The 22,636-nt window shown below is 37.0% G+C and overlaps 1 protein-coding gene across 2 annotated transcripts; it reads left to right on the top strand.

Moving 5' to 3' along the window:
- Window positions 1-2,981: 2,981 nt before the first annotated feature.
- LOC121413301 (dnaJ homolog subfamily B member 13-like) lies at window positions 2,982-21,788 on the top strand. 2 transcript variants are annotated; one of them, XM_041606079.1, is made up of 6 exons: window positions 2,982-3,169; window positions 9,811-9,914; window positions 11,277-11,441; window positions 13,928-14,085; window positions 19,707-20,011; window positions 20,479-20,725. In XM_041606079.1, the coding sequence occupies exons 1-6, from the start codon at window positions 3,102-3,104 to the stop codon at window positions 20,573-20,575; spliced, it is 897 nt and encodes a 298-aa protein (XP_041462013.1). In that variant the 5' UTR covers window positions 2,982-3,101; the 3' UTR covers window positions 20,576-20,725. The 2 variants fall into 2 exon arrangements, with proteins under 2 accessions (XP_041462013.1, XP_041462012.1); XM_041606078.1 differs by having other exon boundaries at window positions 2,983-3,169; window positions 20,671-21,788.
- Window positions 21,789-22,636: the final 848 nt, after the last annotated feature.

Below are 22,636 nucleotides of genomic sequence, written 5' to 3'. Positions count from 1 at the left end.
CCTAACCCTAACCCAACCCAACCCTAACCCTAACCCCAACCCTAACCCAACCCTAACCCTAACCCTAACCCAAACCCAACCCTAACCCCTAACCCTAACCCCATTTTAAATCCTGGGGAGCGTTTCATGAAAGGACTTGTCAGACGTTTTATCCGACAAGTCCTGCTTTATCCGACAGTTACTATAGTAACAGTGCTTCTCAACCAATCAGAATCCAGGAAAGATTTATTTAGATCAACAATTATCTGGGGTGGACTTGATCTTTAATCAAGTGAGTTTTCATATTTTTACGTAATGAAAACCGTGTTCTCGAATACTCTGGGGCAAACTATTTAAAAACTCCAATAAAATATATAGAAAAAGTGCCATGTGTAGTGTTACATTTGGGGAGTCTAAGCATGGAATGTTCTCTCCGCTCTCAAGCCATTCAGTCGCGATAACTGGGGAGGGGGGGGGGGGGGGCTGCTTCTCTCGATAGGGTGCGGTGATCCCCGCTCTGCTCACCAACCCTTTCGACACTTCGACAATCCCTTCCCTGCTTGCTCTCACTTTGTTTGCGTTAGTTTTTTGTTGTATTTGTCTCCAGGCTCCAGCCCGGTTGAAGAATTAATGTGTGTTTTTTTTCTTGGGGGGGGGGATACCCCGCCCCCTCTGGCTATGTAATGACGCAAGCGATCCGCATCTTTCAGTTCTTGTTTAAGTCTCGAAATCACGTCGATCTGTCATCATCTGTGGAATTACCCAGTAAGGTGGGGGACTGATGAGGCCATGCCGGCATGTTATCTATTAATGGAACTTTATACAGAATACTCACCCTCGTCCTATTTGGACGAACCCCATCCTCAACTTGGAAAACATTTGTTGTTGCTCGTCCCTGATATTGCTTCCTCCAACAACGCCAAGATATAGATGCCACACTTACTTTGTTTTTTTATATCTGTGGCCATGATCTAGAACGAGCCCCCTCCCAATAATGATAGTAATAATGATGATAAAAACAATAATAATGTAACTGCTACAACTACTACTACGACTACTACTACGACTACTACGACTTCTTATTCTACTACTGCTGCTGCTGCTATCATGATAACAAAAATAGTAACAGCAATAATAAAAAAAAGGGTTTTAGGACAACTCCCCGAGAGGATTACTCCTCCGGAGGGCGACTCCCCCATGAAAACTCCCCCGGAAGACCATTCCTCGAGGACAGGCTTCTCGGAGGAATACTGATTTAAACCGGCACTCGATCTTAATTGAGTGACAAATTAATGTACGTTCATTTCTTTAAAACTTTCACCTTCTGGATCTTCTTATTTTTGGTTGTTTAAATGAAAAAAAAGTGCTAAGACATGTAAGATAGGATTGCCCATAATGAAGGTTCAATGTTCCAGGTGTATGTTTTTCCATATATCCAACTTTCTTGTTAAACATTAAATGCACAAGATCATGAAGCAGAATTACCATAAAAATAAACGTTAAATGAGTAGAGGTAGTGATTAAGTAGTGCCGGTGAATTAGGCAACGTAAGTTTCTACTGTAAGTATCGGAAACACCCCCCCCCCCCTAAGAAAGCCCTTTCGTGTTTCGCACGATTCGCGTGCTCACTACAGCCCACTACCGGGAAATGTGTGGCTCTACCCCCCCCCCCCCCCCCCCCCCCGAAGGCATACGCTGCTTCAACGAGGCGCTTTAACCCACTCATCACCTGGGGAGCGTTTCATGAAACGACTTGTCGGACATTTTATCCGACAAGTACCAGTTTATCCGACAGTTACCATAGGAACAGTGCATCTCAGCCAATCAAATAAATCAAGGAAAGACGTCAGATCTGACAACTTGTCGGATGAAAATATTGATGAAACGCTCCCCTGATGAAGGAAAAAAAAGTCGGTCTCGCGGACCTTCAGTCAAGTGGTCGGACCCCATTCTAAATCCTGGGGAGCGTTTCATGAAAGGACTTGTCAGACGTTTTATCCGACAAGTCCTGCTTTATCCGACAGTTACTATAGTAACAGTGCTTCTCAACCAATCAGAATCCAGGAAAGTTGTCAGATCTGACAACTTGTCAGATATTGATGAAACGCTTTAAAAAAATGAAATGTGCAAATGAGTAAACCACGTGATCAGCATCATCAGAATTATTGGTATTACTGGTCTTGACCAGTTCAATTTCAAACAATTCAGAATTACTTTAGACCAGTTGACTCTACCAGGAATATATCTTGCTTTGAACGTAATCATTTAAAAAATGAAATAATTATTTTAATGATAATTTCAGTACTTGATAATTATGATAATATTAATGATATTATACAGTAATAAGAATGATAACAACAATGATCATAATAATCATGATAATTATGATAATTATGAAAATAATGTTGATAACAATGATAACGGTAATAACTTTCTCTGAATTGCAAGATTCATTGTCCATAATTCGTCATATGATCTGACTTGAAATAAAGTAATCATTTGTTGGACCAGTACAACACCAGTTTGATGAAAAACAATTTAACTGGTATTACTACTTTGTTTGAACTGGTCTCCAGTTGATTTTTACTGGTCCAGTTAAAAATCAACTGGTCCAGTAAACATATACTGGAGACCATTTGTTGGACCAGTAGCATCAGTTTCACGAAAAACAATTTTCTGGTATTACTAATTGCTTCAACTGGAATGCAGTTGTTGGAACTAGTCTCCAGTTGTACTGGTCCAGTTAAAAAAATCAACTGGCCCAGTAAAAACATATTGGAAACCAGTAAAAATCCACTGCAAACCAGCAAAGAAAATCAGTGGTCTTACGGTTTTTTTTCCTTCTGGGATGGTGGTAAACATTCCACCCTCTAATTTCACATCTATTAAAAAAATGTCATTTTTTTTCTATTGGGAATATTTCAGCTAGTGACACCGCTTGCGGCTTGCAATCGCCAGGCCTTGGATGTCGCCAGTGAAGTTTTGACGCCCTCTGCGTTCGTTGCTAGCTAGCAACAATCTAAATAGAGAGCGAATCGAGAGCGAGCCGGGAGTTCGATTCCAATCAAAGAACGCCACATTTATTTTGTTAAAAAACAAACTAGCACTAATTAAAGAAAAAAATGGGAATCGATTACTATGGAATGCTTGCCTTGACACGTTCGGCAATAGATGCAGACATTAAAAAAGCGTGAGTATTCAATTCATTCAGTTTTCTTAAGTCGTCAAATTTGTTGGATCCGAAGACCGATACCGGTAACTCCGCATCAGCATCACACAGTCTGCCCCGCCGCCCACACGCTGCCCGGCCGGGGCCGCGGGTGTGGTTGACTAAAAACGTTTACCGGTAGGCCTATAGTATTGTGTGTCCGGACGATCAATATTAGAAAGTTCTTTGGAAAAATTCATAATCAGTTTTTAATACAAAATGTGAGGAAATATAAAGAACAAAATAGAACTTGAGTCTTGATTACAAGTATGATGGTCAGTAGAGGCGCACGGCCAATATGGGAGACTCTCCAATAGGGGAGACAATCTCCCACATTGGAGACTTGCTTTGCAAAAGGTCAAAAGAAACAACACCAACAAAAGCATGATTTTCCACTCAGAATTTTGTCTCACTGAGGTCAGAAGCCCATTTGTTTTGTGTGTGATTGACAACAAAAATCCTTATTAAAACAAAAGTAGACGGTGAAAAGGGGTAATTTTTCACGAGGAATTTGCTTATCACATTTTTATTTGCTGCCAAGGTAATCCTTTTGCCGCAAATGTAAACAAAGGAAATTGGTCTCCAAAACTGGAGACTGTCTCTGAAATTGGATACCCAAATTTTTTACAAAAGTCTCTGATATTGGAGATAATCTCCCACATTAGAGACAGTCTCCAATATTGGCCGTGTGCCTCTACTGATGGTGGGCCCCAAGTCTGCGCACCTAACAATTTGAGTTCAGATTTAACATGATTTTTTTCTTATTACACAAAATCTTTGAGTTGATAATGTTCCTTATATTATTAAGAGTAAGTGTACCAAATTTCTCATTAAAAAATAAAAGAAAATATAGGATTTTCTTGAAAAAAATGCAGGCAGTCATTGTCAGATTGAAAAAAACAATGGTACCCCATGTCAGTAAGAGGCGCTGGTCCAAAAATTGGGATTGTCCCAGAAAACAAGGATATCCTCATAAACCAAGACAAATCATGTCTTGATAAATTGAGACTGTCCTTGTTTATGGGGACGTTTTTTTTTTAATTCCAACTACGGGACATAGACAGCAATTACGGAAATTGAGAGTGCTAAAAATAGATTCAGTGACCTCAATTCCCCCCAGTTAACCGTCTTTTTTTCATGACTTACCGTCTTCCAATAATCTTGTTATGAAACCTGATATGTTTACATTGACTAGCCATGCTAGCACACTTGATTGGTGTCGGCACTTGACAGGAGAATGAACTTTCCTAGATTTCTTGTGTGAAGAAATCCTTAAACTGAGACAGTCCCTGTAAACTGGGACGATCCCAATTTTCTGACCAGCGCCTCTACTGCATGTCTGCGCACTCATTCACTTTGCACACGTTTCGGGGATTTTGATGACAAAGGCTGCATTTTTTAGGCTGTCACATGAAATGCCCTGAATTCATTATTTTTCCACCATTTTGAGTCGGCTTTTTAATGAATACCTGCCTATGTATTGCATTTGTAAAGTTCGTGCTCGTTGCGTATCTTCTTTAACTAGAATCGCGCAGATACGCGGGTGCGCAGACTTGGGAGACCGCATAGACATGTGGGAACTGACCATACGGTATTGAATGAATATTTTTAGTGTAATCCTAAACTCCTCCCTCTCTAAGCTGAAACTAAAATTAAAAGGCTTCAAAAAGACAGTGTCTTGACTAGCCTGGGGCGTTTTGGGGAGTGAAAGTCATATACTGTATAGTCGCGTATTGTATTACCGGATGCGCATATTACTGCGTACGAAATCAATTCCGTACCGTAAGGCTTCCGCAGTTCAATTTCACAGATCAATTCAAAGAACAGTCAAGATTGCAAAAACAAGGCGAAAAAATCCAAGTTTTACATTATTTTCTCTAAATTGACAGAAAATGCTTAGAATATTATATACCATAGTTTTGCATTAACAATTGATCCCAATCCGCATCGATCTATTTTCTGATGGAAATACGGACCTGATTTCCGGGCCTGATTTGCTGAATTTCAATCTTGTTTGCTCCATCAATCAAATCGTCGATGACCGGCTAGTTAGTTCTCAAGGTACCCGGCGCGGCACCCTGGCCGTGCGCGAGGTTTACCGTGAAAGAGAGCCGTCGACGATCGACAGCGGATCGATAGAACTTGATGACTGAAGGTCACGATATGAACAAGCATTGATACTGGAAAGTGCCATATCGAATGCGCATTTAAAACAAAAAAATGAAATTAGTTAGCAAAAACACATTTATTACAAAGATCTGCTCAGAATCGATATTCGAAAGCAAACAAAAACTTAGAACTTACTAATGATATGATATATCATGAAAAAAATCACACCAAATCTTTCTTACCTCTTTATAATCAAGAATATTTTTACCCGTCCGTAATTATGATGTAATTTGTCACGCACGAAAATAAATGTTTTTCGTGGAGGGGTATGCGGCAAGTGCGGTGCAAAGAAAACAGAAAATTTTAAATAATTTCATCACATTCATAATTTTCAGAATATTTGGAATAGCAAGTGATAATTTTTCTTGATTGTATTTCCTCTAGTTGTCATTTTTAAAGCACTGAAATAAAGGTGTCTGGCAATAGGATACACTGCCATATGTATGGTCACTCCCCACTAACGCCTGGGACCCCTACCTATATTTCCCCACATACGGGTACAAAACCAGAAACTTTCGCCCCCCGAGAATTCTACTTTCCCTCTAAAAGATCTAGCCCTAAAACATGTACATGGGGTCTAACTTCATTTCCAAAATTTTTGCGATATTGATTTCATTTTTATAGAAGAATTCATTAAAAAAACGAGAGATTTGTCATGAAAAGATGGGAAGAGCTTACGGCCGTGTTTACGTCGCTATCTTGATTTCTTTGTCTTCCGCTTGGCGACAGCACGCAAATCGCGCAATTTAGTCTTAGATGACAGATTTCTTAAACATCCAGTGGATTTTTTCAATAACTCCGGTCCAAGGTATGCAATTAAGTTATTCATATTTCCCTGATAATGGAAACCATGAAACTGTAAATTTCGCTTATAAAAAAAAGTTTTAAATCGCGATCTATAAAACGCTAGTTCACTATACATTGTCTGAAGCCACGGGTCCCCAAGCTCTTCAGTCTATGTATGGTGAGTGGAGCCAACGTAGTTCAGTGGAACAACCAAAATACAGAGACTGAAGCATTTGGTCTAACTCACGCGATGCTCCAAACCCTGGAAGCCAATTGACTTTGTGCACATTGTGATAGACTAACGTTACAAATTCCAACGAACACGATGACATATAGACGCTAATTCGTAAGATTTTGACGGAAAAGCAAAAAGTAATCGAAATTCGCTTACCTGTGTGCTATCGGTGAGAAAATAGATCCTCCAAAAATACCTTTCATAATTCAAATACATTGCGTTTCAGAATAAAGGTAATCCAAATCAAAAGGGCTGATATTTGAAGCATATTTAATTTTGTGACAATATTGTGCATGAATATGAAAGAAAAACTCATCAGCTTTCCATTGTACCCTATTTGTGCCATTTTAACTACGCATGACCGAATTAATTGATGTTGAAGACAAAAGGAGCAGAGACCACTCCTTCCAAGTTTTTGAAAACTTGATGAAAAGGCAGGTGCTGATGTAAATACTTTCGATGCCTAAAACTGGAAAGAAATGTTTTGATTGGACCCTTTTTCTTCCATAAGGAGTGTTAATAATTGAATGCACTTGCACACCATTAACAAAGAGATCGTACCACAATTGGAACAACATTTTGAGAGACAGTTGTGAGGAGTGTACATGCAGGCATCTTTGGTTGATTCAGGACGGTGCTTCTGCCCATCGTTCCAGCATCATTTGTGATAGACAGCAGACTCGGAGAACTCTTGGGACATTGCGTTGTTGCCCTCAACCATGCCATTGAAAGGCCACCAAGAGCGCCAGATCGCACGCCCTGTGATTGTTTACTTTAGGGGCACTTCAAAATAAGGTTTTTGCAACTCTTACCCAAGATTTTAATGACTTGCAGGGCCAAATTTGATATGAGGTGGATGCTTTTGCACAATGATCAGGCATTACCATTGGTAAGACGAGCTGTCCAAGATATCCTTCCATGCTTCTGGCTTTGTTTTTAAAGGAGAGGAGGGCATGTTGAAGGTGTGGCTCAATAAGACCAGGTTCATGATAAGACATTAATTTTTCACTCATCGTCTCAGAGAAGTGCCTCAAGTAACGCTTCATTCAAAAAATTCTTTGGAAAACATTCTATCAAATGCACAGTTTACCCACTTTACCAACACTTGGAAAAAGTGGTCTCTGCACCTGTGGCTTTCAACAGTGATTGATTTGGTCATGTGTGGCACAAATTGTACAAACAGGGTATCAATGGAAAGCTGATCAGTTTCTCATTTATATCCACGCAGAATAATTTTACAAAATCAAATATGATCCAAATATCAGCCCTCTAGATTTGGATTACCTTTTTACTGAAAAAATAGGAAATGAAAATTCTAGGTCAATTTTGGTACGAGGTGATAGAGAATTGCACACTTGTTTTGGTGGAATACATGTACTGTGTGGGGAAATAAAAGGCTTGCACTGCGCATGCTTACTATATTTTCATTCATTAATTGGCTCTCAGATTTGGCTGGATGATGTCATGTAATACGCAAAAATAAAACGACTGCTAGCGTTCACGCTCCTCTATCCGTTGTACACAATTGTTCACTGTGCGGTAGCGGTGCGATGTGGACTGCGCCCCGCTTGTTAGCCGGCCTAGAGTAGAGGACTACGTGATGCTATTTTTTTTAATGATTTGATATCGTCATTACATCGTAGAGCCTACCTCGGGCGAAGTTCGTGCAGGCTCCACTCCACTTCACTACTGCTACACTACGCTCCACTTACCTTAACTCGATTGGATATTCCGAGTGACAAAGGTGGGATTTTATGGGAGGAAAATATAAAATTCATACAACATCACGATCTTTAAAAACAAAACTAATATTTACACAAGGTTTCACCTCTCCATGTTTCTATCAGTCTCCAAATTGGTGATTTAGAGCCAACGTGAAGTTTCTCACACGTATCAAAATTTCGCTGCCGTTTTCAATACATCACATGTGCGTGAGGCCGGCCGGGTCCGAGCTCGGACCAGACCTGGTACCTCGCGCATATCGCATCCGCATGATGAACTTGAGGGGCCTGCATGTTATGCTACAGTCGGACGTCACATGGTTAGGTCAAAGGTCATTTTCAGGTCAACACTACAGGTTACGTGCAAGGCTCTTATGACAAGTATTATTCCATCTTAATCATTTCACAACAAAGTTTCGATACAATTCTGATCCGTGCCCTCTCAAATCTCGATATTTCTTGTTATTTACATAAGTGGGCGAGACACAAAATCGCTTTTGCCTTGTTTTATTATGAGGAAAATTGTGTACATGATTGTTCTCTACGGGGACAAAATGTCCCATATATGTAACATGTCATTAATTTGTTTATTTAGGGTCTGAAATTACATGTCTATGGATTTGGCTTATGGCATGAAACTTGCTTCAGATATACCAGAGTATTGTGACTTTTATCACACAAAGATACATTTTGTTAAATGAAATACTTTTAGAGAATTCTCAACTTAAAAAAAGAATGTAATAAAAATTTTCTTTTTTCTGCGTCCTATATGTAACAGCGCATCTTTTCTCTATAAAAGGTCATATGTCACCATTTTTTGCATGATTATTCTTCCTTAGACATCTACCATTATGAGGGAATTCAATCTAGTCAAAGCCATTTAACACTATTTTTCAGACCATTAAAGCCTCTGAAATGTCTAATATGTAATGTAACGCGTGCAAATTCTTGGACTTGCTCAACATATGACTAAATCCCAGAAGTTTTGTTTTTCTTTTCAATGAGTTGTCATAATTGTCCAATACATCACCCATTTTACCAATTATGCAAAATTACATGTAGGCACCCCAAATTAGCATAAATATGCATATTGAATTTCTATTAATGAAATTATTAGAATTCAACATTTGGGCTTTCTAATACCCCACCAAAGATAACTTCTTAAAATAAAAATGAAAATTTGCCTTCTAGGGTGACCTTTTCTTGAACTTGCCCAGTCTATGGATTTAGTTCATGAAGCTAGGAAATAAGAGCATCAATGTACATATCCCTGAATACCCTGTGTGTGTTTCAGGAACTTGGCCAAGATCAAAGGTCATTTAAAGGTCAATGAACTCTGGCCGTGTTGGGAGTGTACTGTGATGAATTGGCATCATAAGTTTGGAAGTCTAGCTCATGAAATGTTGACATAAGGATAATCAGGTATGAATGATTGTGACCAAAACTTAGTTTTTGGGGGGGAGGGGGGTGACTGCCATTTTGGATTTTGGCCCAGCATACTTTTTTCTTGGACCCGATACAAAAAATATTGTCATTTCATATTGACATAAAGAAAAAGGAATGCAATAAATCTGTTGCCACAGTAAAACCCCAAATCACTCATTTATAACCCACTTCTATTTGTATGCTGCAAGCTTGCTTTTAAGTATCATCCTAATATTAACTAAGATAAAAGTGTAACATTTTTCATTTGATTTTTTTCTTCATCACAGATACCGCAAGCTTGCTTTAAAATATCACCCAGACAGGAACCAAGAGACTAGTGCATCAGAGAAATTCAGACAAGTCTCAGAAGCGTATGATATTCTCAGTGATCGTGAGTACAATGTACTTTTTTGATTATCGCTATATCCACTGTTTCTAGTTGCAAGCTTGGAAAGCTTCAATGGCCTCTCTCTGCCATGAATTTATACTGGTGGCCATTATTTTTTCAACTGTTATTCTTTGTAAAAAGATTGTTTCTTTACAACACATTCTACATCATACATGTACATGTAAATGGGGAAAAATCAAGGACAATGAAGCTACATGTGTAGGTGACATGACATCCAGGAGCCCATAACACAAAGATCAGCAATCATCGTAGAATTTTTTTCTAAAATTAATTGCATTTATTACAATCGATCGGGAAAAATCAAGCGTACATTTAATCATTAAACTTTGTATTGCGGCACCCAGAACATTTAAAGGGCAAATGGAACATAAAATTTTGATACTTTTAGCTGGCATGAGCTCTGTTGTCTGTCCATAATTTCAAAATGCTTCTTTTTTCCTCATTTCAAGTCCTATTTCATTTCTGTTTGCTCATATGATACTTAACATTCGATGGGGGTTTCAAAACTTCTGCACAGAATTTTGAAACTCAAAATATGGTATTTTATGCAAATTTTTCAAAATTTACAAAAATGCTAAGCTCTCTTTTATTTGTTGACCGATTTTGATTTTTTTTTTTGTTCCATCTGGTAGAGCTTCATGAGGTTCATCAAATTTATACTCAGTATTTTGAAATCTGGACCTGAACATTTTTTAATGCTAATTTTTGCAAAATTAATTTATGCATATTTTTTAAAATTCACATTAAATGCTCCTTTTTCTTCATTTGTTGTCCAATTTTTTGTTCTCCCATCAGGTAGAGCTTCAGCGGACTTCTACACTGAATTTAGAAAATTAAAGTAGAAAATTATTTATGCTAATTTATGCGAAATTCATTTATTCATAAATCACAGAAAACGCCTCTTCTTTATTCATCGACCAATTATAATTTTGTTCTTTCATCTGGTAGAGATGCATGAGGTTCTTTTTGACTAGAAAATTATGCTAGTTTATATGAAATTTATTCATAAATTCACAAAAATTGCTTCTCTGGCATTTCGTAATCAATTTCAAGTCTCATTCCTCAATTTATGTCACCAATATATTTCACCACAGTGTCAACTGGGCTGAAATTTGAAAAATTGTGTTAAATTTTGTTATGAGATGCCGGAAACTCCTCATGATTGATGGGCTACCGGGTAGTTAGATTTTGTAATGTCAAAAGCTATGTTTAATTTTAACAATGCAGATCGGACAACAAGCTGCATTCCATTTGTCTTTACCATTGATACAATGTTGTGCAGTTGTTTGCCATTCACATTACATGTACATTGTGTAGTTGATAAAGTATCATTTACTTCTACAGCCAAGAAGAAAGCAGTCTATGACCAATTTGGTGAAGAAGGTTTGAAAAATGGTGTACCTGCTGGTTCTAATGAAGATAGTGGAGCCTGGACGCAAGGCTACACATTTCATGGCGATGCTAACAAAGTCTTCATGGATTTCTTTGGTGGAAACAACCCATTCAGTGGTGAGCATCTGTTATAAGCCAACTCAGGCTGCAGTCATTGGAAAAAGAGTAGTAACATTTTCATTTCATATTTTTAGTTATTTCCCAGAATGCAATACTTTGATTGATAGTACATCTCTATGAAATTCTGATTCATTGAGTATGAAAATTGACACATCTTTCAAGAAAGTTTGAAAATTTACATTCATATACAGTACTACAAAAGTAAAAAAAGAGATGCATTTTACTTTTTAATAAAAAGTTTAAAACTATTGTCACTCACAGAAAGTATTGCATGGGGACCCCAACTTTTTTTTAGTTTTTGACAAAGTATGAATCATAGTAGGCTGTAAATGGGTGATTTTTTTGTTTTACTCTGCCAACAGTTTTTTTGTGTTTCTTTTATCTTATCTCAACATGAAATGCCAATATTTTTTGTCTTGGGTCTGAGAAAAAGGTGTGCCGGGCCAAAATCCAAAATAGCCGCCAAAACCCCCCAAAATCACAGTTTTGGCAACAACTTCTTTATTTGGTGGTCTTTTTCTCTGGTTTTGGCGTCTATTCATATATTTTTGGGGGCTGGCAATGCGTTTTTAGTATAATTAACACTTTTAAACCATCATTTGTAGAGTTAAAAGGTAATTATCTCTAAATTTGCAATTTTTTATAGCCTTTTTTTCATCCAAAAAGTAGGTTTTATCGTCCTGGGGTTCTTGGATATTAGATGGTACGAGGTCAACAATAGCAAGCAGCTTCATTTCTTTTATTCCTCTACTATGGGTTTTACAGGTTTAAATAAGAAAATGTTAATTAACCATAAGGGCTACACAGTATACAATGTACTGTTACTGTACATGTACATACTATACTGCATCTATCCATGCATTGACCACCATGACATGTGACAAGGCCTATATAACTATAGTGTCATAGAAATGAGTTCCTAAGGTTTAAAATTAGATTGTGAAATTGATTGCTTGCATTGCTTGTCAGCTGATGTACATGATGAAACCAGCAATGTAAATTGCACATAAAAATATCACATAATATACGTACATCACGTATCTAGCCATATCTTCTTTATTTGGAGGCTTTTTTACCTGGTTGAGGTGTTTAACTGGCCTATGTTTATGGGGTCAGGTAACTATCATGGTAACGTTGATCAACAGCCAATCAGAACCAAGGATTCCATGTAAGTTACCATTGTAAATGCCATGATTAGGGGTTAATTACCTTTCTCCGCCCCCTGAATGAGCATATTGGACAAAACATGTCCTCCGTTTCTGAGACAAAACATAATTATCTTCAATTTCTGAGGCATCTAATTCTAAACCTAAGAGCTAATTTCTACATGTATAACACTATAGTAATTTATACAGGCCTTGTCATGGTGGCCAATACATTTATGCAGTGCAGTATGTACTGCAAATTGTATACTGTATAGCCCCTATGGATAATTCACTATTTTTTATCTGATAAGATATATTTTCACAAAAATATGTAAAACCCATAGTAGAGGAATAAAGCAATATAGCTCTATTAAGCTGCTTGCTATTGTTGACCTCGTACCATCTAATATCCAAGAACCCCAGGACGATAAAACCTACTTTTTGGCTAAAAAAGGGCTATAAAAATTTGAAAATTTAGGTATGATTACCTTTAACTCTACAAATAATGGTTTAAAAGTACTAATTATAGGAAAAATGAATTGCCTGCTCCCAAACACATGAATAGACACCAAGACCAAAGAAAAAGACCACCAAATAAAGAAGTTGTGGCCAAAACTGTGATTTGGGATGGTTTTTGGTGGCCATTTTGGATTTTGGCCCGGCACACTTTCTTCTCGGACCCGAGACAAAAAATATCATCATCTCATGTTGAGATACATTACAAGGAATAAAAAAAACTGTTGCCATATTGAAAAAAGTATTTTGGCCCATGTATAGCCCACTCCTAATTATAGATATGATTTCATGTCTCTTTTTTTTTGGAATTACCATCATAACTGTGAAAGTTTATTGATCTAGGTCATAAAACTGGGACTTAAGAGTAATCAAGTATCACTGAACATCCTGTGCGAGTTTCAGGTCACATGACCTTCTAAAGTTTATAGATATAGTGTATAAAATGTGGATGTAGGGGTAGTCAAGTATCACTGACAAGATGTAAGTCACATGATCAAGGTCAAATGTCAATGAACGTAGTATTGTATCATCATATATGAATGGTGTTTTTGTGAATAATAATTTTATAGTAGTTTTCAAATTCAGCACTGCTGCTATATTGAATCACGTTATGCATTTGAGACCGCCAGAGGCATTCCACTTGTTTGATAAATGGCAATCAATTCATATTGTTAATGCTTTTATGAGTTCATACATACCTTTGTGAATCATTTCCATGCTTATGGTATCAGATCATGAAAATCCAGAAAGACAGATCATCTATAAATTTGTGCTGAAAGCTGAATTAAAGTTCTAATTTTCTCATTAATTTCTGTTGTGTAGAATTCCATGAGGGTATCGATGGAGACTTGAGCATGGGTTTTGGAGGTTTGTTAGGACGTGGTAGAAAGAAGCAGGATCCTCCCATTGAAAGAGACTTGGTTCTTTCTCTTGAAGAAATATTCCATGGTTGCACTAAGAAAATGAAGATCTCTAGGAGGGTAAGTGGTTATTATGATTTGTTTCCCATTGGTCTAATGCCAATGCGTCTATTTACCAGCTCGTCTACTATCATTTAGTCGATCATCTATTCGACCACTTCCCACATGGTCTAATTGCCATTTCATCTATAACCGTTGGTCCAGTAGCCATTTAGTACGGGTGGGCAAATGACAACATTCTATTGGATTCTATGGTGATTTGGGCTGCTGAACACAAATCCGACAACCATTTTGACCTACGGTGTAGTTTTATATTTGTTCCTGCTATTTTGTGAAAAGTAGTGGGATATTGCTTTTTCTTTCAAAAAATCTTTAAAGTCCATATTTTATTGTTCGAAATGGACATGAAATGAAATACTCCGAAAATATGCTTTTCCCAATTGTTCTTGGGCCCAGCAGCCGCTATTTGTGCATTTTATTAAAAATTTGTATGGCATCGCCGTGCAAATCCTGTCACATCTCAGAAAATAACATGAATTGCTGCCTCAACTTTTTTTTCAAAAAGTTTTATAATTTAGTTATGCATAGAGTAGGACTTGTACTTTCATTTCATTAAAAAATCTAAAAATTAATTTTTTAAACCAAAATTGACTGATATGACGGTTCGGATGACCGCCGATGATATATATGCATATTGGTCTCTGCAGGATATTAAGTTCAATCCTATTGAATGAATTTCTGATCGCATTAAGCAGGGGCATCTGTGCATTTGAGCCATTCCAAAGAGATGACAAATTTCAGTGATCTTGAAGACCAATGTAAGACTTCACAAATTTTAAGTCTTTCAGTTGTCTTTCAACATTGTCCATTCTGTGGAATGGGGGCCTACCGATCGGCGGCAAGCCATTCAAACCATTCGATGAATCAAATGTTTACACCCAGGCCTGAATGATATCACTGATGACATATTACCCTGGCTTTAGCTGGGCTGCTTAGGCAATCAAGCATTCAAGGAATTTCTTCCTACCATAATCTACAGTACATATAGATTGAAAGAAATAACATTTTTCCATAAGAAATTATAAAGTTTCGGAGATGATTATTTGTTATGTAAAAATTGATACTCTGACCAAAAATTAGTTTTCTACTAGCTAAATAAATTGAGTTAACCCTAAAAGGACTGGGGGGCATGATGCCCGCCCCCTCAAACTCAAAGCTTCACGCGATATTTCAAAAAGATACCCCCACAGAATTTCATGACTTTTTTCTTGAAAGTCTTGCGCAACTTTTGAGACCAAATTTGCAACATACGGGTATAGCATCGCGACATCACATGACTTTTTACGAGACAATGTCATGCCGAAAATGCCTCATTCTTATTCTTTGTGTACAAAGTCTATGTCTTTTTTACATTCTAATTGGTTATTGTCTGCTTGATTTTTAGGGGTTAATTTAGTTGTTTAGAATGGTCTGTAATAATTTCCATTGAAAAAAAATAATGAAAAACATAAGATAAACACAAAGAAATTCATAAGAAATTCTAAAAACAAAGAAAACTTAGGAAAAAATTGGCTTTCGCAATTTTTTTTTGGGGGGACCTTAAAATCAGATTATTCAAAGATGACATCCGGAAAAAAAAAAAGAAAATTTGAAGTGAAATTGGGTGTTAAATATGCAAATATTGCTTTTCACGGCATGACGAAAATCTCCGTTTGAGAACACGTATATTCCAGTTTTTCCATGGGCCTACACCATGGTTTTTCTCAATCAATTACTGCCCCAAGTAAGTATCAAAACACCTGTTTCTTGTCCTCGGTCCGAAGATAACATAATAGCCCGAGAGCAGTCCCCGGCAAAGCATGCCGCCATTTTTTATTCACTTACTCTCCTTATTTCGAGGTCGATTTTCTTATATGCCTTTGAAAATGTGATTAAATATCGAATAGAATAATTTCAGTCTGAAGATCCTACTACAGGCAGAGAAGTCTTACATAATAGCACAGCTGTTGTTTATCATTTCATCCCTGGCCCAACGCTCAAAATCTGGCTTGTGGAGACAGCGGGGATTACCTGGCCAAGCGGGGTTGATCAGGCAGGTGTTTCATAAAGCTGTTCGTAAGTTAAGAGCGACTGGTGATCCTGTCTTGCGGTAAATGGTACACCCATTGGCGATGATCACCAGTCGTTTTTAAAGTCGCTCTTAACTTACGAACAGCTTTGTGAAACGGCCCCATGATCTCAAACACGATTTGGGGTCTAATACCGCAGTTTGCAGTCTGAACTGCGGTCTTTCTACAAACGGGGGTTTGACGTAATGTCTTGTCTTGTGAATACTGCACTTGAACGCCTCAAAGAGGCTATAGACGTGCAGGCCATTCATGCAATCGCTGCCGCTATATACTTCTTTTAGTTAGCTGTTTCTTAAATGCAGCTAGGTCAGATGCATTTTTAGTAGTGGGAGAAAGTGAATTCCACTCTACAATTGTACGAGGGTAGAGGGAATATTTGTAACAATTCTTATTTGCTCTGATTATGTTGAAATTTAAGTCATGAGACTGTCTGGTTATTCTAGTTGTTGGCCTGGAGGATGCTTTGGAAGTGATTTGATTTATATTACATGGAGTTATATTGTGTATTTCTTTAAACAAAAATATGAGCCGGCTACTTGTTCTCCTGTCTTGGAGAGTATCCCATTTTAGAATACTCATCATTTCAGTAACACTACTTGTGCGTTGATACTTGTTAGATACGAATCCTGCTGCTCTTCTTTGAGTTTTTTCAAGTTTATCTTGAAGATTTTTCTGGTGGGGCACAATCACGGAACTACAATATTCCAGCCTAGGCCGCACAAGAGTCTTGTAGGCGATATCTTTAGTTTGAGTTGAACAATTCCATAAATTACGTTTCAACAATCCAAGTATACTGTTTGCTCTGTTTACGGTTGTATTAATATGATTAGTCCAAGACAAATTATTTGACAAATGAACACCTAGATAAGGATAGCTGTCAACGATGCCCAGTTCAGAGTTCCCCAGATGGTATTTATAGGGGGTAATAATTTTCTTCTTGTGTGTAACATGCATAATAAAACACTTTGATGTGTTAAATTGCATTTGCCAGATATTTTGCCATTCACACAATTTGTTAATGTCACTTTGAAGAAGATCACAGTCTTCAGTTGAGGAAATATTTCTGTACAATATAACATCGCCAGCAAACATCCTTACCCTGGCATTAATTTGGTCTGGTAGATCGTTTACATACGCAAGAAACAGGAGAGGGCCGAGGACTGTGCCCTGCGGGACCCCAGAGGTCACCGAAGCATTAGTTGAGGTTTGACCATCCAGTATAACTCTCTGGTTTCGATTAGTAAGAAAAGTATCAATCCAGGCTTTGGTTTTTCCTCTAATACCAAGGTTATCGATTTTCAATAAGAGTCTTTTGTGCGGTACAGTATCGAACGCCTTACTGAAGTCCATAATACAGACATCAGTTCGGCCACGATCGTTAAGTGTCTGTGCTAGGTCGTTTACTAATCCAGCTAATTGAGTTTCACAAGACCTACCTCTTCTAAATCCATGTTGATTTTCACAGAGTATGGAGTGTTTATCAAAATGTTGCATAATATTAGTATAAATTATGTGTTCGAGTTGTTTGCATAAAATACAAGTCAAAGAGACAGGTCTGTAATTTTGTGGAAGTGTCCTGTCGCCCTTTTTGAATATAGGGGAGACATTGGCATTCAACCACTCTTTGGGTAAGTCCCCAGTTACAATTGATTTTTGATAGATTATCTGTAGGATAGGTGCTACGCTTGAAGCACATTCCTTGAGAACTCTAGATGGAATATTATCTGGACCTGAAGCTTTATTAACTTCAAGATTTTTCAGAAGCTTTTCAACACCCTTAACAGTAACAGTAATGTCTGGCATACATGTATCTGGTACAGAACTATTGTCTAAATTTGGCATAAAAGAGAGATCCTCCTGTGTGAAAACAGAACAGAACTGATCATTCAGTGCTTGAGCTTTGGATTTTGCATCAGAATGTACACGTCCTTCGGTCTTAAGAGAAGATACACCAAATACATCTCTTCGTAGAGTCTTAATGTAATTCCAGAAAGGTTTTGAATTGTCACTCTGGAGGCAATCACCAATTTTTCAAATATGCTCTTGCTGTAGTTTTCTCATGTCTCTATCATTTTTACGTCTTAATTGCTTGTACAAGTTCCAAAGTTCTGGATTATTTGAGTTTCTGGCCCTTTTATAGAGCTTGTGTTTCTTCTTGATATTACGTTTCATGGTTGAGTTTATCCAAGGAACATTTGGTTTGGAAGAAGTTTTCTTGGATGGAATGTTTACATTCATAGATGATTTTAAGGTTTTTGAAAATCTTTCCCAAAGATCGTTGACAGTTGAGTTCCGAACAATTTCATCAGAGAGGTGATTATATAACTTATTCAGATCTTCATTTATCTTAGTGAATTCAGCTCTCTAATAGAGATACACTTTCCATTTTGGAAGCTTGATCATCTTTGGTTTAATAGCAGCGTGGACAACGACCACATCATGGTCACTTATGCCCGGTTTAATATCAACCTTTTCAAGAAAGGATGGGATGTTAGTCAAACAGAGATCCAATATAGAATTGTTTCTAGTAGGGGACTTCACCATTTGCTGTAAGTTGTAAATCCTGAGCAGCCTGGATAGATTGGCATATTTTATTCATAATAAAAAGAAAATCATTTTCAGAATTTTTTTATACTGACTTGTACATGTGCATGTCGAATGTGCATGTCAAATTTCGGCCTGATCGCGGGAACGGTGGCCGAGCTCAGAAGGGGGCCATCATGCCCCAGTCCTCAATACATCTCAGATAGCCCAGTCCTTAGGGTTAAGGCAAAAACATACCCCCCCCCCACCAAAAAAAATAAGTAGATGAATATTAAAATAAGAAATAAAAAAATAAATGAAAAAAAGTTTTGGGCACAAATGCCATACGTTTATTTGCTTTATAAAAAATAAGCAATTTTTAGTCATGTAATTAAATTTGATTCAGAAGTACATGAAATCGCTGATACAAAAAATTGCATGTAAAATAGAAAACATAAAGTTCAACAATTTAAAATACACACCTGTAATGTTTTGAACTTGTAAAAAATGAGGCAAATAGGCTAAGACCATGTAATATTGCAGCTGTAGGTAGTTTTTCTTTATTGGCCATGCAGTGTTCAAACTTAACCCATACCATGTTCCAACTTACCCTGCATATGGGGTTATTTGGAACAACTGGCTATCTAATGACCAGCTGGTTATTAGACAAAATGGTGAGTGAACAAAATGGCATATAGGGTTACTAGTAGTGGATTAAGTGATGGTTGACCAAATGATAGTAGGATTTCTCATAAAGACAACAAGAACACACTTGTTGAAATGTTGAGTAAGGGTGATCCTTTTCAGGACCAACAATTGTCCAAGAAAGATACATGGTGAACCGTGAAACCTACTACACTATGATTATTATTTTATTATACATGTAAAATTCTGATGATTTCTAAACATGGGAACAGCTTTTGTGACATATAATTCAAATCCTATGTTTTTTCATCTCTGTTTACAACTTATTTTTTTCTCATCGGGCATTGTGCCAAACCTTAAATATAAACTTCTTTCATGATTCAGGTAATGAATGAGGATGGTCACACATCAAGTACAAGGGATAAGATTCTTACAATTACTGTTCATAAAGGCTGGAGAGAGGGAACACGTATCACCTTTCCTAAGGAAGCTGATCAGGGACCCAATATTGTACCTGCGGATATCATCTTTATTGTCAGAGATAAACCTCATCCTCGATTCAAGCGTGAAGGTGATGATCTAGTCTATGTCTCCAGGGTTCTTCTTGGAAAAGCTCTGACTGGATGCAGTGTAGAAGTACCAACCCTGGATGGGAGGTTGCTGAATGTTCCCATCAATGACATTATTAGGTAAGCATTAAATGGTTTCAATGTGGACCAACCATTGATTTGAGGTTGCTGAATGTTCCAGTTGAGCATTGTAATATGTTTTTTTTTAATTGATGTCATTAATTTTCATTCAGGTAAAGTATAAATTGCAGGTACAGGTTTTTTAAATCGGTGATTATTTAGTTCATTTGAGGGATATCAGTGGAGGATTTCATCAACATTTATCATCCAATAGAAGTTGACAGATCTGACAACTTTCCTTCATTTTGAATGACTGAGTAACCCTGTCCTTGTTGGGTACAGTTGTGTAAAACAAGGCTTGTCAGATAAAGTACTTGTCCTGTCATGAAATGCTTTCCAGAAATAGGATCATGCAATGTGAGATTATTTCATTTCATACCATGAAATACATGTAACTAATTCATTTTGTCAAATATGGATATGATGTGATTTTGATGTATGTAGGATATTTTTTCTGTCTAATATAGCCCTGGTTACAGGAAGACTTCAGATGTATGTAGGATTGAAATATTTTTTCTTTGTCTAATACAGCCCTGGTTACAGGAAGACTTCAGATGTATGTAGAATTGAAATATTTTTTCTTTGTCTAATACAGCCCTGGTTACAGGAAGACTTCAGATGTATGTAGGATTGAAATATTTTTTCTTTGTCTAATACAGCCCTGGTTACAGGAAGGTTGTTCCTGGAGAAGGGATGCCAATCTCAAAGAACCCTGAACTGAAAGGCAATCTCATCATCACTTTTGATATTGAATTTCCACGGCAACTGACTCCAGGCAAGAAACAGCTCATTAAAGATGCTCTCTTATAATTGGACCTACACACAAGATTCTGACAGTCCAAGAAATTCTGGAAGATAAAATGACTCTATTAAAGTAAAACTTAGCTTTGCATCAAAGGAAAGTGTCATATGTTAATTTAGAGTCAGGAAGTCTTTAACTTTGTAAAAAAAAGAGAAATGAAAAGTCATCTTCTGGCTTACATTACAATTGCATTTAGACATTACAATAGTTAGATTTCAGATCAGATCGTATGATGACATCATGTACTGATCCTATGGGAAATTGGAATATCAGTAGTTAAAATGTTAATCATGATCACTCCTATTGTTCAATTATATGGCTAACAATATTACTTTCTCTCATACCAGTCTGCTCCTCTGTATTTTTAAGCAATTTGGTAAGCAAAGTTTTTAAGTGTGAAAACCAACCTAGGTTGATGAATTTGCCCAACTGCTGGTTTTAATGATAATCTCAATGGCACATCCCACCCTCCTTAATGTTTGTCAACTTTCAATATTTGAAAGAAAAAAAACGTCTCCCCATTTATTTATTTTTTTTAAAGCTTTGATTTTTATCTTAGGAAATTATTAGGACTGACTATGCTAGTGTCTCATTGTCATCTGACTAGTATTTGAATTCTAAGAAAAATGATTTCTGCTTTGTTTTTTTATGTATATGGATTTCTTGATAATGGGATGAATAATGAAATGATTTGATTTCATCTCAAACAACTGGCAAAGAATGAAAAAATCATAATATAATTAAATAATCAAACAGATCAGTTGTCAAACATCATTTCCCATTTGAAAAATTTGCTGGTGCAGCATAAGCATCCAATATTTATTTATATTCGGTTGACTGAAGTTTTAGAAGAGAACACTTGATACTTTATTCACCAACAAGATGTAACATATCCTGGTAAATAAAGTAACATTGTATATTTTGTAAATACAAATACATATGTAAATTCTTGTAAATAAAATGTTGAAATAATTATTCTGTTACCTTACATTCTTATATCCTGATTTCTTTATACTTCTTGAGCCTAGTCTAACCCTGAATTGGAGTGGGTGGAATGGGGGGAGGGGGGTGGTGTCTATTTTTTTTCCATATAAAAACAAAAGGTGCATATTCAAATTAGCATTCAAAGTTGTCAAGGATTATGGATTTTCCTTTTTAAGTGCAGAAAATTAGAAAAATGCTGATGGTTTCATGCAAAATACTGATTTTTTTGTCTCACCTGCATAGCAGAGTGAGACTATAGGTGCCACTTTTCCGACGGCAGGGGCGGGTCAACACCAAATCTTAACCGAAGGTTAAGTTTTTGAAATGACAGCATAACTTAGAGAGTATGTGGACCTAGTTCATGAAACTTGGCCATAAGCTTAATCTAGTATTACTAAACATCCTGCCTGAGTTTCATGTCACATGACCAAGGACTGAACTTGGCCAAATTGGGGGTATTTGTTGAATTACCATCATAACTTTGAAAGTTTATGGATCTAATTCATGAAACTTGGACATAAGAGTAATCAAGTATTACTGAACATCCTGTCCAAGTTTCAGGACACATGATTGAGGTCAAAGGTCATTTAGGGTCAATGAACTTTGGCCAAATTGGGGGTATTTGTTGAATTACCATCATAACTTTGAAAGTTCATGGATCTGATTCATGAAACATCCTGTGCGAGTTTCAGGTCACATGATCAAGGTCAAAGGTCATGCAAGGTCAATTAACTTGGCCATGTTGGGGGTATTTGTTGAATTACCATCATAACTTTGAAAGTATATGGATCTGATTCATGAAACTTGGACATAAGAGTAATCAAGTATCACTGAACATC

The sequence above is a fragment of the Lytechinus variegatus genome, chromosome 4, assembly GCF_018143015.1.
Source record: "Lytechinus variegatus isolate NC3 chromosome 4, Lvar_3.0, whole genome shotgun sequence".
Taxonomy (NCBI): Eukaryota; Metazoa; Echinodermata; class Echinoidea; order Temnopleuroida; family Toxopneustidae; genus Lytechinus; species Lytechinus variegatus.
The sequence above is the reverse complement of the archived record's forward strand: the minus strand, read 5'-3'. Positions and strand labels throughout refer to the sequence as shown.